Source organism: Oreochromis aureus, linkage group 3 (genome assembly GCF_013358895.1).
Source record: "Oreochromis aureus strain Israel breed Guangdong linkage group 3, ZZ_aureus, whole genome shotgun sequence".
Lineage (NCBI taxonomy): Eukaryota > Metazoa > Chordata > Actinopteri > Cichliformes > Cichlidae > Oreochromis > Oreochromis aureus.
The window spans coordinates 18,729,573-18,748,295 of NC_052944.1; the positions used below are offsets into that span (position 1 = coordinate 18,729,573).

At 42.5% G+C, this 18,723-nt stretch overlaps 1 protein-coding gene across 1 annotated transcript in view; it reads left to right on the plus strand.

Annotated features, from left to right (window-relative positions):
* LOC116333175 (phospholipid-transporting ATPase ABCA1-like) overlaps positions 1-18,723 on the plus strand; it is a 172,603-nt gene that overhangs the window by 104,040 nt on the left and 49,840 nt on the right. Inside the window, exons 34-38 of the mRNA XM_039609524.1 lie at positions 1,757-1,862; positions 6,515-6,589; positions 10,008-10,177; positions 15,556-15,733; positions 16,877-16,992. Of these exons, the coding sequence (XP_039465458.1) occupies positions 1,757-1,862; positions 6,515-6,589; positions 10,008-10,177; positions 15,556-15,733; positions 16,877-16,992 (645 nt within the window). The remainder of the gene's footprint in view (positions 1-1,756; positions 1,863-6,514; positions 6,590-10,007; positions 10,178-15,555; positions 15,734-16,876; positions 16,993-18,723) is intronic.

The window sequence follows — 18,723 nt, forward strand, 5'->3', positions numbered from 1 at the left end:
GTGCATGTTTCATCACGATTCCAGAGCGTGTTGGACATGTACACGTATTTCCTCTGTGCAGTATGTGCTCATGCTGTATATGTATAGCAAGCATGCACATCCACGTGTGTGTGTGCCCAGGGGTGTAAACGTGAGGGGTGTATTGAAATTGTCAATTTGCTGTGAGCCTGGAAAAAGCGATAAATTGAAGCATCATTTTCATCTGCAATTTTGGAAAGCTGATAAAAAAAAAAGCTCTTCCTTCAGGGCAGAGAAAAATAGTTTGATGGACAGAGTCCAGATGGAGCTTCTAAGGCAGGGGTGTGAAACACAAGGCCTGGGGGCCAGAATCTAGCCGGCAAAGATTCCAATCCGACCCACTGGACAGCTTTGGGAAATGTGATGGAGGGCATGAATTTGGGACTTTTTTTTTGGACTTTTAACTGCCTTATTGCTGCCTATAGGGTTTTCCTGCTGGTAAAGAGCTCCCTTATGGCCATTCATATACACCAAAGCAATTATAATAAATACGTTTTAGTTAAAAATTTAAATGACAGAAGCATTCCTGGTTTTTTTTTTTTACGATTTACTGTTGAAATCCCTGCCCTTTTCCCAAATGGTCCCACAGTTAAATTCTAAGAAATTTAAGCTTTTTAAGTCCAAAGAGTCACACTGACAAATTTCTTTCCTTTACTACAGCAGCATTTCTTTATCATGGTGACAAACTCTTAAAATTGCACTTCTTTATTTTTTTGTATTTCTTTAGATATTTAGATAAATGTCAGTTACACTTCTTTACACTGACAGGACGTTTACACTCGTCCAGCCAACGATGTAAAATGGGTTTGACATCCCTGATCTAAGCGGTCGATTTGCCTTTAATTTGTTGGAGATAGTAGCTCATTTCCAGATTCCACATTGGAATTGCTACCAATATTTATCATATAAACTTCGGTGAACTTGAAAAAAATAGTTGTGAACGCAGCTTGGAGTGCTTTAATATGGCCTGCAACATGCTAATGAGCAAGCAGCATTGGCGTGACTCTGATGGGGAGCCGCAGCCGCAGGTCCTATCATCACAATGTTATATCACAAGCTGACCTCGAAAAGGTTTTACTTAAAAGTAATTTCACGTAGTCATTTTCCGGGGCGCCTCTGTAGCCTTAATAGTAAGGATGCAAACCGAGCAACCGAATCGTCCCCGATTTCACTGCCGGCTGAGTGGACCCTCCAGACTTACTCCCCCACCCTCACTTCCTGTCTGTCACCACCGCTGCTCTCAGATGAAGGCGTCTATACCAAACTAATACAAATGTTATAAGCAGCGATGCGAGTTGTCTGTTTTATTGGATCGTATTAAGCCCGTATGTCTAATGAATGTTTCTTAGGCAATAACTTGTGACACGAGCAGAGTAATAATAGTGTTTCACATTTCTCCTATGCCCCTGATATAATGAGGACCTAAAAAAAAGCGAGACAGAAATAGTGTTGTGAAAGCTCATGGTGAAAAAAACGCATGTAGTAATTACAGTGTGTGTGTGTGTGGGGGGGATGTGCTGAGGCTTTCCTATATGTGTGTGAGTTACTTCATGTGTGATTACCATGATAACTGCACATGAGGTCTGAGCTGATTTGTTGATTTATTTGCACAGGCGTGAAAGTAGATGTGTTTAAAGAGAGAGAGTGTGTGTGTGTGTGTGTGTGTGTGTGTGTGTGTGTGTGTGTGTGTGTGTGTGTGTGCATGCGTGCATTTCTGATTACTTTCCTGACACTCCAGGTACGGAGGGATCTCCGTCGGAGCAATCAACTCTCAAGTTCGTGTGACGGAGGCAGCAATCACGGATACATTCAGAGATCTAAAAGGCCTATTCAGTTCAGCTCAGGTATGTGATAAATATTGGCATTCACAAAGTCAAACTTGTTGATACCACCGGATTATATGAATTTCTTTTATGGTGTATAAAAGTAGTACAATGTAGTGCAAGGCCAGAAGTTGTACTGTCGGAAAATAGCCCATGGGCATCTACAAAGACACACGAAGCCTTGGAATTAGGTTTGTTTTTTTCCATCTTTCTGTTCCTGCACCACATACTGTACATATAAATGATGGCAACAAGAAAAGACCTGCCTCAGATCAGCAGTGTGATGATACCTGAAATGTCTTTGAAAAAGAGGAAATTTGTTCCACTATTTGTTTATCCTTTTTAGGAACATTACAGGCATGGCTCAAGGTCACGTCAGTCTGGTCTGCGACTTTGCTCTAGACTCAATTATCCACCCAAATATTACATGCGTTGCCATGAAAGCTTCCACGCAGACGCCCCCCCCCCCATGCTGACTCCTGTGCAAGTAAACATTCTGGATTTTGAAACCACGAGTCTGCAGCATTGGATGCATTACCACAGACATTAGTACCTCAAGACTTTGGAAATCCTTATATAATAATATAACATAACATTATAATATAATATAAGAACATTCTAACTGTACTATCACACTTTATTTAGTAGTACATTAATGAGGTGCAACAAGCTGTGGCCTACTTTGTATCAAATTAGACAAAACCTCTTAGTTACTTACTTACTCCTTATTACACCATAACAACACTAGTCTACTACACCTCACACAGAAATTGACCTTATTGAAGCTTTACAGCATCTTCACCACAGACATAACACCACACATCCCAAACAGCAAATCGATATTAATTCCTGTTCAATGATTTATGACTAAATAAAGCTTAAAATATAGCATTGAATAAAATACGCAATAACTAATAAGTGCAAACGCAGATAAAATCATATTGTTATTATTGTGCATTAAATGGTCTTATAGCAGCTGGTTACATACAGTGTCACATATACAGAAATGACACTGTATGTAACATACTGTATATCACACTTTCCCATTATAACAGTCAAACCACACCACCGTATTTCTTCTCCCACTTGGATGTTGTTTGGACTCCTGCGAAATTTCTCTTGGATACGTCGTCGACGCTTCGCTCCCATACAGGTTAAGACACGTCATCTCGCCCTCCAACCCCAGCAACCCAAATAAACCCATCTGGGCTCTGAGTTGCGATATTGCAACAGTGCGACCTGTTGTGTGCTGACTTGAGTTCACGGTGCAGTTTTCTTGTTATAAGCAATAACTGACCCTCTTATAAAGCACAGCTGTGTTAACAAAAGACCCTTTAAATGTGCTTCCTTCAAGCGCACTATTTAAAATTCTAATAAAATATATAATCATATAATTGGATCTCACACTGTTCTATGATAATGAACTATATACCTTGATTAGGCCTTAATATAAGTGCAATGTAATTAGGATGTGAGTGTGTTTATTTACCATCTAATGAAGAACATTTTCATTCTAGTTGTGTTTCGCTTGATTCAAACCAAGTTTTATTACATTCAACATAAACCAAATGCCGCTGAAGTCATGAGAGATTCTTCTAAATTTCTACTTTTTAATCTACTGTGATAATCAGGATACATATTAAACATGTCCAGCAGGGTGATTTATAACTAAAAAGCTTCAAAGCTACTCCCAACACCGCTTCCAGGTTTTCCTTGAACCTTTATCAGTGTAAAAAAAAATCAAAGTGACACAGCCGTCTTTGTATAAACATTGCTTTGGTGCTCATTCATCTATAGAAATGACAAATAAATAACCCGCAAGCCATCATCAGCATCGTGTTACGACCCAGCGCTAAATGTTTGGAGCAGTTTTGTGAGTGAAGAGGCTGCTCTCCCTCCTGTCAAGGCTGCGGCTCACTGCTTTTATTTCGACTGCGCCGCTCCTAATTGGAGCGTTGAGTTCTTTGTTCAGACAGTTTTGTATCTTGGATACCGGTGATGTCACTCGCGGTGGACTTTTGGACTCCGCTGAATTCTCGAACAATTGAGAGAGAGGACCGAATTCAAAAGGAAGGAGGAGGTTTAATTCCTTCAGATCCATTTTGTTGAGTGTCCATGGCAACAAGCTGCTATTGTCTGAGCGCCGCTGTGAATAAATCGAGAAATCTTGTGCACAAGATCGCACAATCCGGCAAATCCGCTCCCCATACCGCATTACTTAACCTTCTTATTAATGAAGTTCATTCAGCTTCAGGTTTTTTTTTTTCCTGTATTCTTTAACTTCTTCCATTCGGTCTGCTCAGTGCCTGCATCAGGATTCAAACTCTTAGGAATGTGTAGTGTTTTCTTAAAATTCATGCCCACTCACTTGTCACCTCCCCGTGCCTCTCCCTCTGTCTCTCTCCCTCAGAGTCTCTCATTAACATTTTAAATTTTGGACGTTCAAACTACACCATCGCTTTGCCCCCGGGCGTCTCCGGTCTCATCCCTCACCGAGGCTCTCTCCTCGTCTCCCCAGAACCTCGACGCTAATGTGACTTTAATTTGTGCAGCAGCGATGATGTAACTCTAATGGCCGGGCATTAGCCGTCCCAGCTCTGCATTCCTTGTTATTAAAGTGCTACACTGTCCTTGGGAAATGTCTGCTTCTCTTCTGCTGCTCCTGCTGCTGCTCTGCAGGCGTTGCGACGTGAGACTCTTAACTGGAAGTAACGTGTTTTTGCACTCGCGGCCACCTGCGCCAACTGGGAAGTGGGCTTTGAAATTTCTGTTTCATTGCATTTTCTATGTCTAGCAGGTAGAAAATGGAGCTCTGAGAAGCAGGAGGTGGTGGGAATGGAAAGAACAAGAGAGGCTGTGCGGTGGGAAGTGTATAATTAAGCACCCCCTCCCTCCCCCCGCCTCAGAGGAGCCACTGTTTCATGTAGATGGCGTTAATGATACGCAGCTCCCCGAAATGCTTGCGTAACCCATTTTTATTATTTAAATTATTCACAGGAACAAGCCCCTTAATTTAATAAACTGTAAACTTCTCCCTGGCAGATTCCTGGAACACACACATATTAACACACTTGCCACACAGGCCGTTTGACCGCTGAACTACGCGGGCCGCTTTTGGGAAAAGTCGCCGCACACTCAAGTGGCTTTATTGCCGCGTCGTGAGCCATTGCACCGATGGGGTCCTCTGGCCGAACCAGCCTTGTCATTGTCCTTGAGCGGGGGAGAGTTTGTCAGGGATTAGACGCAGCCAGCCGCTGGCAGGCACACTTCTCATCCCGTTCTCAGCGACGGCTAATCCTCAGGACGGCTTCCTATTTGGAGCCACTTGGCACAACTCAAACCTGACTGAAGGGAAAACAGGAAACATGGGCCGAGGTTGCCCGTGCTGCTGCTTTAGGACGAAAGCAGAAGACTTGTTCTCTGCCTCGAGTATGAATAAGTAATGAGCTGGAACAGAGGGGGATGTTATTTAACGCAGATACTTCTGTCAGCATAGATCGGAGTTTTTTCCCCTCTCTCCTCTTATTTCAGGGTGCATTGCTGAAATGATGTGTAAACACTGTGTTTAGGCGCAGATGTTTCCAGATGTTTCTAAAGCCAGCCACAAGGAGCTAAACGATTGGATGAGTTTTGAACAGAGAGAAAAAATAGTAAGAGGCACAGTATGATCTCCTCGGCCCGTTGTCCTCAGGTAACCGTCTGAGCCGAGCGGCTGGAGAGATCTCTTTTCTCTCTTTTTTCCCCCCCCTTCCCACTCCCACTCTCTCTGTTTCGCTGCAGACAGCCACTCACACCTGAGCACCCTCCTGCATTCTCGGGATGTCTTTCTTGATTTTTCTCCTCTTATTTTTCCCCGCCGCCCCGCCCCTCGCTCTCCAGTTGTCACCTGCACTTTACCTCCGTAAACCTCTCCTCCTCACTCCGTGCCACGTTCGCTACCCCTCCTCCTCCTCCTCCTCTTCCACAGCCCCTCTGATGAAGGCAGAAGTCCAACAGGAGGTCCATTTGCATTTATATCACACATGTAATGTGCTCAGTAGTCTTATGGCCGGGGCCGAACAGCATGGTATCAACACGACACTTTGGGAATGGCACGCCTGTCATCTCGAGCCCTCATCCCAAGGCTCATTTCACATGAAACATGAGTGCAGCAGAGGAGATTTTAATGCAACCTGTCCGGGCTACCATCGCTCTCTCTCTCCCTCCCTCCCATTTTCATCACCTCACCACAAAGCCCGGCTGACACTCTCTGAAAATCATCCCTGTGCTTGTGTTTTATTTGCGACTAAACCCTCTCCCACCCCCTTAAAGCCGATTGGTCCATTTGGTATTTAGGCTGCTTGTGCTAACTGTGAATCTTTATGCCATCTTTTACAATTATTTTACATAATTTAATAAAGCAGTAATGTCGAAAAGAGGGGGGAAAAAGTAAAAAGAATAACAAGGGGACACCCCCAACCTCAACCCCACCCCGTCCACCCGCCACCCCTCAAGTCTGAGGAAAATAAATGGTTCAGCACACCCCCAAAAGGCTCCCTGGAAATCTTAATTCTTGTGTCTCTCTCTCCCTTCTCCCTCATGTTTTTGCATTTCAAAGAGCAGCGGTGGTCTTCCGAGTGTGTCCAATTAAGTCTCCCAACTCATTTCTTATTTCTTGTTTTCCTCTTCATTAGGATAACGTGACTGATCAGGTCTACCAAAGTGCTGAGACGCTGCTCAAGAACCTGGGAACCAGGGACAACGTCAAGGTATTGTTGTGAATGTACATTACACCGAACACGGGATGAAAGTTTAACGACCGCAGAGGTGAAATCAGCCTCGCGCGGTGCAGAAACAGGCTACAGAGGCAGCGAATGCCCAAACACAAGGCCATCAACTCATCTATCTCACTCAAGCCAATTGCTTGATATAGAATTGTGATGCTTTAACTGCATAATGAGCCTCATTGTGGGTTAAGACCTGTATAACTGAATTTAAATCAAAAGCAGACAGTGCTATAAATAATTTAGCAGCTACATCCTGGTGATTTAGTCTCTAACTAAACTAAACAAAAAATATGTGATCACTTGTTGCTATTCTGAAGCCTTTCTGCTGTGCTAAACATAAAAAACCCACAAAAAAACCTGCTAACCCAAACTTGAGCTTTCCAAGCGGCGATAAATGAATTTGTGTTTCCGTTTTCCATCTGGTAATGAATTAAAAAGAAGTCTTGAAGTAAGTAAGCACGCTCTGCGAGTTGAGTACATTTGTGTTTAACGCTGAAATACTGCCGAAGCTGTCCTATAAAAGTGTCTCACACTTATATTTCTCATTCTGAGGGAAGAAAATTTGCTTCTCCCCCAGAAGCACTTTGATGCTTAAAGTAGTTTCAGAAGTGGAAATGTGGCTTGCCATCATATCTTACATATTTTTCGCTCTATCACCCTCATGTATTTAGCAGACAAGCTTAGCTTACTATCTGTTATCTCGCATACATCAAATGGTATTTTAGCTGTAGACCTTTCAGAAACTGCTGGATGGGAGGAAAAAAAATAGAAAAACAAAACAAAACAGAAAATAATATCCATTTTTGTCGATCTCCTCTTGTGAGATACAAGAAGAAGAAAGGAGAACACAGCAGCAAGCAGACAGAAAGAGACGTGTGTGTGTGTGCGCACATTCAGATTTCTCCACGTCCTCCTCTGTGATGCGGTGCTATGTTGGGCTGACACTCAAACACCATCCACTCTTAATTAGCGCTGCACTATCAGCGGGGAGCTCTCCCTCTCACTCCAACTCTCTTTCATCCATTCTTTTTCTTCTACAAGCAGCCTCAAACTCAGGGAATCACTTACAGTAGAAACAGAAGGCGCGCTCAGAAATACAGAACAGGAAATAGCAATGGGAATGTGCATCAGTAGCAATAATGTACTGTACTTCTCACTGTGCACGCGTGCTGCACAAAGATCTGAAGGACCAACGCGGTCTCATCAATATGCTTATTAGAATACTGAGTTCAGATGCCAGAGTCATACACAAGGCGTGTTTTGGTCCTTTTGATGCATGGACAGGGCGGTGAGAGGTAACCACTTCGTTTGAGAGACTTACAGTACTGTGCAAAAGTCTTGAGCCACCCCGTATTTCTTTGTTTTCTTTCCAGACTTTCTTATATTTTTCTTAACATCCTAGGACCTGGCATCCACCAATGTGGACATCGCATTTTGGGTTATTTTGACCAAAATACAAAAGTTTGCTCTACAAGGGCCTGATATCCACTTACAAGGACATTATACTGCTGCTGTCCTATCGAAATTTAAAACGAATATCCTCTTATGTGGATCTCATGTTTCTCAGAAACAAAAATCAGGTGAAAAAAATAATCAGGTAACTCTTTTTTTTTACATTCATCAGTTCCCAATCAGCCCAAATGGCAAAGAGAAATTAAAAATGCATGCCATGAAAGAGTTCAGGTCTTAGGAGGTTAAAGCAATAATTCTCCCCGCTTTTTGAAGGTCTATTTTTAGTCATTGGCTGCTTTTTCACTCATTGTAAGTCCACTCCTATCTGACCATTATTTGTTTAAGCCACACAATACTGATCTATGAATCATTCAAGCATCTAAAATGCACCTAACTCAGGGAAGGAATCAGTGTTATGACTTTAGACACTCTTTTACTAGAAGCCTGTAATAAAAACATATTCTTTCAATTTCTTTAGTCCAATATATGAAAGAAATTGCAAAAAAACAAAAACAAACCAATTTTACAAGATCTGGGCTGAAAGTCAGTGATACAGAGATAAAACAGTGAGTGTCTACAGCCATCTGTAAAGCACAGTGGAGGCTCTGTCATGGTTTGGGATGCATTTTAATCAGTGATGTTGGGGATCTAGTCAAAATCGATGGAAACATGAAGGAAAGTACCATCAGATTTAATCCGAAATGTAACACCATCTGGAAATGACCATCTGTCGTTGATTGGCAATGGCTTGACAAGAGCTTGATGCCACACACACACACACTGCTAATGCCGTAAAAGCAGACCTGAATAGAAAACCAAACAGTGCAACACTATCAGTCATAAATGAAAGTGTTATTGAAGAAGTGTGGGATCATCAAGACAGCCAACATCCAAAGAAGAGCTTTGAATGTCCTTCAAGAAGAAATCTATTCCTGAAGATTACTTCAAGAAATGACAAGAAAGCTGCCTCAGAGAGTTCAGACTGTGTCGAAGAATAAAGGCAGTCAAGCCAGATATTGACTTTCAATGTGTGTTTTCACATTTCAGTAATTTTCCTGCTAAATGTCCCAATTTTCTATGAAAATATAAAGAAATGATGGGTGGCTAAAAACATTTGCACAGCACTATACTCGCTGCATTAGGAGGTTGTAGCAGAGCTCATGATAGTCAGCCCAGAGATTATGACTCACATCCCTTTGGGACCTTTTTGTTTTGCTCTTTTTATTGACTGAAAGAATAAAAAGCTGTTTTTTGTCTTTTTACTCACGCTTCTAGAGTTTCACACAAGCAACTCTGCACGTTACCGCGCACTAATGCCACAACCTGCTGCGCCAGGCTCCACATCTGAAGTACACCTTGTGCATAAAGCGAGCCACATCAGCAGCTTGGATAAGCAGCATTAATTGACGCCCTGCTAATGAGATCCGGATAGTAGTAAATCCGTAAATGTCACAGACAACTCTTTACAGTGGTGATATTTTGCCCTTTCTTCTGTTACACTAAAGTGTTCACACTGTTTGCTCTCTGGTACTTTTGTTGGTGTCACGCTGCTGTTAAGAGCCTGGTGCTGCTGCTAAAACACAGCCAGCAGACAGATTCTGCCCTGATCTTTTATTCACTACCTCACTGGGTAGTTAATTTCTCCCTTTTCCAAAGAAAGCAACCTCAGAATTAAGAGGGCACATCCTTCACCACTGACCTGTTCCACAGTTTTAAAAAAAGCAAAGAAAAAGACAAAAGTTTTCCAGATTAGAATTGAATCTTCACCTCTCCACGTCGTCTCTCGGTTATCTCTCCATTCATAACCTGCTTGTTTTATTTTATTTTTTCTATTATTTGTCCATGAGTCTTCCATGACATTACCTGATGTAGTTGCTAGGAGACATGGGAAGCAAATGCAAACCCCTCTACATGCTGTTCTCTGTACCAATTGTCTGTTCCACTGCAGGTGTGGTTCTACAACCAGCTGCGGCACGCCGTGGTGTCCTTCTTTAGCGTGGCCAACAACGGCATCCTGAGAGGAAATCTGCCAGCGGGACAGGACCCGCGCCAGTACGGCATCTCCGTCACCAATCACCCCCTCAACCTCAGCAAAGAGCAGCTCGCCAGTGCGGCCATGTGAGTCATCAGGCAAAAAAATAGGGGTTAAAGCTTTCTTCTTAACCTCTTTGTTAAGTTTTTGTTTTGGTCCATATTAGGAACAGGGCTTCTAAAATACTGAATAGTACATCATTTGGTTAGTATAACTGTCCAGAAAGGTAGTGTTAGTACCTCACAAGAAAAGTAAAAATGTTCTGCATTTGAACTTGCTGAACTTTGTAGAGTTTGCATGTTCAAATCCAAAAAAATAAAACCAACAACCCCACACACATGGAGTAAAACTGTGACTCCAGATTACCTTTAGATGTGGATGTGAGCCTGAGCCTTGGTTTGACTCCAAGCACAAGCTACTAACAGTATGCTGGGAGAAAAAGCCCCAGCCTGCAGTTTTCTGCCAGCCTTTTGACGCGCGCAGCTACTACGATGCATTTTCTCATGTTTGGAAGAGCCGATTTTTAATTTTCTGACACTGCATTATGAGATGCAGAAGAAAGAGAGTGAGAGAGAGACTGATGGTGACCGGGGAACCGCGACAGATAAGGCAAAGAGAGAGAGGGACAGAGAAATGAAGTGAGGGGGAAGAAAAACAGCATAGACTGAGGGAGAGCAGATGAGTGGGAGACAATAAAGTAGAAGGCAGAGAACAGACAGATAAATGAGGGATCGCTTCGAGTGTGCGTAGATTTGGAGGCCCATGGGAGTTCCTCACGAGGGTGTACCATTCCCTCCCCGCATGCTTTATCTTAGGGCAGATTTCTATGAGAGCTGGAGATTAATGACGTGCTAAATCATAATATATTGGCTCATACCATTCGGATATAATTGCTTTCTGTGTACGGCTCTGTGTTGTGTTCACAGCTAGTGTCTTTGAGCTGTATTCCTTAACGTCATCACTTTCCCGTTTGCAGTCCTCAGTGTGAGCGGCGCATCTACTGTAAAGTAGTTAGATTACGTCCCTCTGCAGCACATCATCATACAGTGCCGCGACCACAGCTCGGTAACTGCATTTCCATTCCACTTTTCCCCCGCTGCTCCAGCTCTCTCCCTCGGTCAGGTGTTTATGTGGTGATCAGGTGCCGACGACAGGCCTGAGTTAGAGAGGGGGAGACAGCGCCGGGGTTAGGGATAATTACGATATCCTGTAGGTTCAGGATGAGCCTCTTCTGCTCTCTCGAGCAGTCCGTGCAGAGCGTGAAGACTGCAATTTATGAACTGAGATTTTCAGATTGCCTCGGACACTCCTTCACCGCTGAATAAGAGCGGACATTGTAGGAGGGGAAAGGGCCATGGCTTCTAGAGCACCTGACTAAGCACAATTTGAAGCTCTACTTATCGAAATGTATATTTTATGACCATGGATCAGATGGCAGGGTGCGATGCGAAAGGTTTTTCTTATATTTACGAACCAAATAGACTTGAGACCTAAGCCTCTTTTATTTCTGTGAACAGATCTTAGAAAGTGGCAGCATGTAGCATCGGTAAGCTAGCAGACACAGAGAGTTGTGCACATTAAAATAGAACTGAAGCGAGTAAATATTTTGCTTATGTTGATTTGGTAGCCAAATGCACACCTCTTTTTTAACTCAGAGTGGTTTTTAAGGGGGGTTTAGGGTTTAGGGTTTACACATACAAAACAGCACATTTCTCCCTGTTTCCCTTCCTTATGAATGACTTCTTCACAGCTTTCCATTTCTGATGAACAGTAGATGAATCAGCTGACGTCTCTCAGGTCCTGTGTCTGGTCTTTGCTGGATATTTTGTCACTGTTTCTTAAGGATGTTGCTTTTAGATACTGCACATCTGCTGTAGGTACTTTTTAGACTTTCCACTTCCTCTTTTTGTCCTCCACTTGTCCTATTTCCACACATTATTTAAGGACACGCATTTCACACCGTGGTGAGATGTACACTGTTTTGTGCTAATAGCTTTTTAGGAATAGCCTCGTTGGTGCAAAAATACAATTTTGTGCCTGTCAAATGTGTTATCTTTGTAATTTTTCATAGTCTCAGCTACAGAAATGTGAACAAATGTTGAACAACAAATGTTTTGTGCCCTGGAAATGGTCAAGTACAAGGACTGAATATGAGTGAAAAAGAAGCCAATGGCAACGTCCAAAGAAAAACTCGAAAAAAGCCACAGACAGTCACCAAAGGCCTAAAAAAGTATCCCGCCTATCTTGTCAAAATATTCTGAAATGCACCAACCTCGGCCCTAAATGAATCCCTGTCACTGACACTTCCATTATGTTATGGTGAGACCACGGCTAAACCTGTAATTTCGATAATAATTCATCCCCAATGACTTGCTCCCTTGCTAGCTTTTGGACACCAGTATTTCACTGCACCGTCTAATTTGAAGTGACACTCCCCTCTAGTGTACTTCACAGCCTATTTCAATGCAAGCGATGTCATGAGCCACAAAATTGTGAAGGGCTGCGCAGGTGGAAAGAAAGTCGATGCTTACACCCACAGAAATTACCACTTCATTCCCACAAGGTCTCCGTGCTTTCTCTCGCATCGGCACAGAAATGGAGCCTCGCGAAATGTCAGCGTTGGCACCGTTTCATTATTGAGAGATATGCATTGCTTCTTAATTGCTGGGGAACATCAATTTGGCAACTGACAAAAATGTCTCATCTTGCCGCGCTTTTGAATTTGATGTGTAATTTATTTGCAATCAACGAATTAAGACACTTTCTGTTCTTGCTGCTGTGCAAAAGTATACCATTGATAATGTGCACATCACACAGCTTACCCTATGATTGTCTCTGGAGTTCTCTACCTACATGTTGCTTTATAATAGAAATAATGACCCGAGTGTTGTGCAGCCAATTTGTTGTCTTGTGTTTTTGGCATCCTTTTAGCATAACAATCCCCTGCAGCCACCCTAAATAAAAAAATAATAATAAAAACTTAAGGAAAGCAACACAAACTATAAAGCTTTACTCCCACTGCACATCTTTCCTGCACTTCCATTAGTAGTTAATTAGCAGATTGCTTGTCCTCTTTTCACAGCAATTAACCACCTTCAAGCATTCAGCCTGGGATCATTCACAGCTTTGTCCCCTACATTACCTCCCCACCCAAACAGAGCACGCAGCCCTTGAAAACTGCTAGAAATGTGGGCTGGCACGCACTGCTGTTAATGATTTCATATTTACGTGTTCTAATTGCGCCTGGTTGGCGATGATAAATATGGACATGTAGCCACGCAGGGTAACTTATTTCATATGCTAATTAAGCAGCAGGAAGACTCGTGAAAGATTATCAGGAGGCAAGGGGTGAGGATTTGGTAGGGGTGTGGGGGCAGCTGGGGTGGTCAGAGGAACAGATCGCAGTTTTATCCAATGCTAATTGAGCAGACACAGTAAAGGACACTTCCAAAGGTAGCGTGGCATGAATAAAGACGCACGGCAGGGGAAATGAAGGTCAGCATTTTGAAGGAGGAAGGAGAGATTTGTGTGTGACACAGATATTGTTGTGCATGAAAAAGTCTTCTAAGATTTTAGGATGTGCTGTTGGACAAGCTGGAAAGAGACAAAAAGGAGCCCTAAACATGTCGTGGTTTCAGAAGGCCGGTGACATTTAAAAGCTTCTTTTTTAAAGATTCTATCAGGTAAAAACAGCAATCAGTCAGTGCTGTAAAAGCTAGGCTAATTTAGACATCAATACTAACAAGAACACTGAAACATTAGTTATCTGACTTATTTTTGCAGGTGTAGCGAAATTAGTTTAAATGCATCGTTGCCTAGTGTTAAATTTGATTATGTCTTAATTACAGGAAATGAGCCAAAAGTTGCTCTGACATTGTTTCAAGTGTCATCGGGCTTATTTCCTGATAACAGCGGGAAACAACAGCAAACCTGCTGATTTCTAACAGAAACTCTTAAAGCTGGTTTTATACACACAAAAGACTGAATTTCGCCCACAGGACAGTCCGGACTCTTCCACGTCTGTTCTTTATTGTCATTGATGTCACAGCGGTGATGGCCTTGTGAACGATATTAGAGGTAGTAAATAGTGCTTTCTCATGAAAATAGAAAACCAAGTGCCCCCATATTCCCCAAGAAGTACATTAAAATACAGTGAATACCTCATAAGGATGGAAAACCGAAGGTTCATGGACTGCAGTTCTGTATTTCATAAAGTCTGTTATTATATGTGTTATATCTCTCATACTGCAGTTCATGTGGATGATTTTATCCAAAGCACCTTACAGGCCCCGGGGACTTACTTCGTAGCTTTGGAAACCTAGTAGGTGCCACGGACTGATAAAAGATGGACGTAGCAAAAACGTGATGTGAATCAGAAAGTACCCAACAGCTCAGTCACACTGGAGTAAAAATAGGATGGGAACCTTCTTGTGACTAGGGAAAATCTGCGGTCGCCCAGTGAATGCACTGACTTTTGTTGCCATCAGAGGTAGATTGCAAGTAGTTGGGATGGCCAGAGGTTGTGCCAGCAACACTGATTACACAGGTCACCTGGTGGGAGGCAACTTGTCTCCAAACTGTCACAGTCTGTCTCAGTTTAGCAAATAAGTGGAAGTCGCTTTGAAGATGGCAGCTGACTGCGAGTGGGAACAGACATTTCAAAAGCAGGGATCGGGAAATTCTGCTGCACAGCAACATCTGTTTTTCTCCAGTGTGACTGCAGCATTACACCTACATTCTTTCTAATGGCCAGCAGGGGGCGATTTCTCTCAATGCAAAATAATTTGGGGTTCTATAGAAATCGTCAGAAAACGATCCTTTGGACTGTGACCTCAGTAGACATGTTCCTGATGGGTTTATGGGCCCAATTGCTTGTCTATAATCTCAGGAGGTCAGTCTCCCTGGACCCGCTCCACCTGCGCCGCTGCCGCTTTCCACGTGGTCAGCCTCCGGACCTGTGGCGGGGGCGCAGGCGGAGGCCGACACAGTCCTATTTCATGTCCCTCCGCCTGCGCCGCTGCCGCTTTCCACGTGGTCAGCCTCCGGACCTGTGGCGGGGGCGCAGGCGGAGGCCGACACAGTCCTATTTCATGTCCCTCAGTTTCTCAGTCAGATCATCAAGTCTCTTTGAAAACACCAAGATGGTGGTGACAGTCACAATCCTTAGCTCAAGGGTTTGAACATAAAACTAAAAGAGTTTAAACTAAAGGGTCACGGTAGCTGTGTCCATCTTTTATATACAGCCTGTGATATTAGACTGAATGTAAATTCTAATGATTTTCTTTGTGTGCTCTATATATTTTCAGAGCCAACGTAGTCTACATCACCTCAAAATCAAACTTTTTATTTAGCCCCATGGACAAAGTTTAATATCCACTGCTATGTCAAAGTTTCTTTTTGCCCTGGTGGACCCCTAATAGTTCGCCAGTCAACTTTTCCTATGCTGTGTCCTCTTCAATCACAGGGCCACAACCTCCACTGACGTTGTGGTGTCCATCTGCGTTATCTTTGCCATGTCCTTCATCCCTGCCAGCTTTGTCCTCTTCCTAATCCAAGAGAGGGTGAACAAAGCCAAGCATCTGCAATTTGTCAGTGGAGTAAACCCAGCTGTCTACTGGTTGGCCAATTTTGCCTGGGACATGGTAAGTACCAGCTTTATCTGACAGCTGTGTCTGCACCTCAAATATTCTCTCTTTCTTAAGCTTCGGCTCTGTTACCCGACCCATTAAAGCCAGGTAAATACTGTGTAATATGTACTATAACGTGATTCACCCCAGCAGTTTTCGCCTGCTTTATTTTATACTAGCCTTGTAATATACTACTTTGGGCCTTTTTTTGCCCACCTAAGGCTAAATGTAAAAATATCCATCCACTGTAATTGACAATGTAGCTTTGACACTGCTGGCTACTGGGAAAAGCTTCACCTGAGACACAGTTATTGGCTGAGGCGTAATTATCGACAGCAGCTGCCCCTGCTGGTTATGCTCAACAGGCTTACCGGCAGTTTCCCCGAGGCATAATGGAAGTAAACATTTCATCAGGTACCTTTGGTAAAGAAATTGCATCAGGACACTCATCATTATGGTGGATAAATGCTGTCTGGGTGGAAGACAAATGCACCTAAGGAGCCTGTCTAATGATTCTAGCCCGAAGCTCTCCGCATTACCATGCACGCTCTATCAACAATAAGGATATTACAGTGAATGTAGTCTGAAAGCTCTTTAATATTTCAGTCTAAACTTTTTCTGTAATAAACATGTATCATTGTAACCTGATACATTGTATGTCTATTATCTGCAGTATTCCATTTATTCGCCAGGGGGGATATTAATCCAAAGGGTGATTATATAATAATAGCATCATCAGTTATGTTTGTTTACTTCTGTAGGGGAAAAAAAGTCGGGTAGTAAAAAGCGTCCTGTCTGGTTTGATTTGAAGTTGAATGGATTTAAACAATCGTTGGATAAATATTAGTCTTAGATCAAAATTTTATAGCGCCATTGTACATGCATTCAATTCAGCGTGTCACTGAGCGACCGCTTGCTTCAAACACATGAGAATCAGATGGCTCTGTTATTCACTGGATTAATTAGAAAACTAAAGCCGGATACATTCGCTAATTAAAAAGTCATCTACATATTTTATAATTACACGGTCTTTCAGTTGGCGTGAAAAAAAAAAAAAAAGTCATACCCCTTTAACGGAGTTGTAACCACCCTAAAGAGTGACTTTTTAAGCCTGCACTGGCCTCTGCTTTATTTTGGCGTGTTTGTTTGTGTTTACAGTGTAACTACATCGTCCCCTGCTTCATCGTGATTGTGATCTTCCTCGCCTTCCAACAGCAAGCCTATGTTTCCCCTCCTAACCTGCCGGCTTTGATTCTCTTGCTTATTTTTTATGGGTGAGTAAATTAAGAATATATCCTTCCGATATTCATTCATGAAATCATTTAAAGCACTTTACTCCACATCATGTGCACCGTATACTTTATTATACATTTTTTCGTTGCGCACTTAATGAAATCTACAGTCTCTTTACATGACGTGTTTAAATAAATATTAAAATTCAAAATGTCAAATGCATTAGTGCATTGACATAATATTCATTGATTGACTTCTGAACACTTCAGGTATCCACAATAGAAAGCTGTCATACTAGTGCAGGTATTGGCTGAAATGTAAGTTCTTGGTTGTAATATTTTGTTGGCCTACCTTTAGCTCCGATGATGGCATGTTAGAGGTTTGCCGTGACAAAGTAAAGGGATTAAGATCTCAGTGGGGTTAAGGTGAGGTCTCCACTGTGGTGGTCGATCCATCTGTGAAAAGGATGTTTTACTTTCACTGAACCAATCTTTCACAATTTGAGCCCGATGAATCCTGGCATTGTCATCTTGGAACATGTCCGTGCCGTCGGGAAGAAAAAGAAATTCATTAATGGAAAAACTCTGGTCGATCAGTAAAGTCAGGTAGTCAGCTGACCTCGTTTTTAAGGAGATAATGTTGCTGAACCTTGACCAACTGAAGCAACCCAAGATCAGGCTTTTACTGTAGGCACGAGGCGTGATGGATGCATCACTTCACCCGCCTCTCTTCTTAACCTGATGTGCCCATCACTCTGGAACAGGGCAAATCTGGACTCATCAGACCACATGACTGTTTTCCATCGCTCCAGAGTCCAACCTTTAAACATCTCTGGTAAATTGAATTGTTTTTTTTCCCCAAGTAGCCTCACTGATAAGTGGTTTTCTTGAGGCCAGACGTGTTGGATAGTTTAACCCAGTTTTAATAGTTTCAGTAAACTCCCGAATTGTGTTGTTTGCTTGATACAGACCATTAAATCTGACCCTTCTGAAACAGAGAACATCTTTTCCACGACCACAGGATGTGTCTTTTTATGTGGTTGTTTAAGAAATGAGAAGCTACTCACTTCGTCAGTCAGTTAAGGTTAAATAAGCTGTTTCCAGCCGAAACGTGTCATTATATTACATTTTAGAGATCAACCACAGAAATTAAAGCCATGTTCAGCTGTGGATGGAGTCATCAAAAATGCATTTAACCACCTAAAAAAGGTGCATAATGTCCATTTAGACCACCTTCATTGCTTTACCTGATGTCAGCCAACTTTCTGATGAGGAAGTGAAGCTGTTTCACTCCACCACACTCAATGAACAAAAACAGTAGTTTTCCAGTAATTCAAAGTTTGTCTGCTGTGTTTGTTTTTTTAAAGGGATAAAAATCAGCCACACAAAAATTACACTCGGTAAACCAGCAGCTCCTGTTTTCTGTGAGGTAAAAATACAGGAAGCAACAGACCTGTTCAACTCACACATGCAACTTTTAGACTTGGTTAAATTTTACCTTCAAAGTTTGTGTTATTATTCATTGTTGAACCAGCACAGTCCTTTCCACGCTGTAGGAGAACTGAAGTGATCGCTCTCTGAAATTACACTGATTTTATAACATTAGTTGGCACTACCACAGAATCACCAGCTAAGAAGCGTTAGCTCACTTCCACACTACTTACACTTCCTCAGGCACTTTGCTCATTTGAACTATTTTCCTCAAAGAAGATGACATTTGGCAACTTCCTCTCCCCTGTACTCTTAATGAACAGTTTTGACACCTCACAAAAT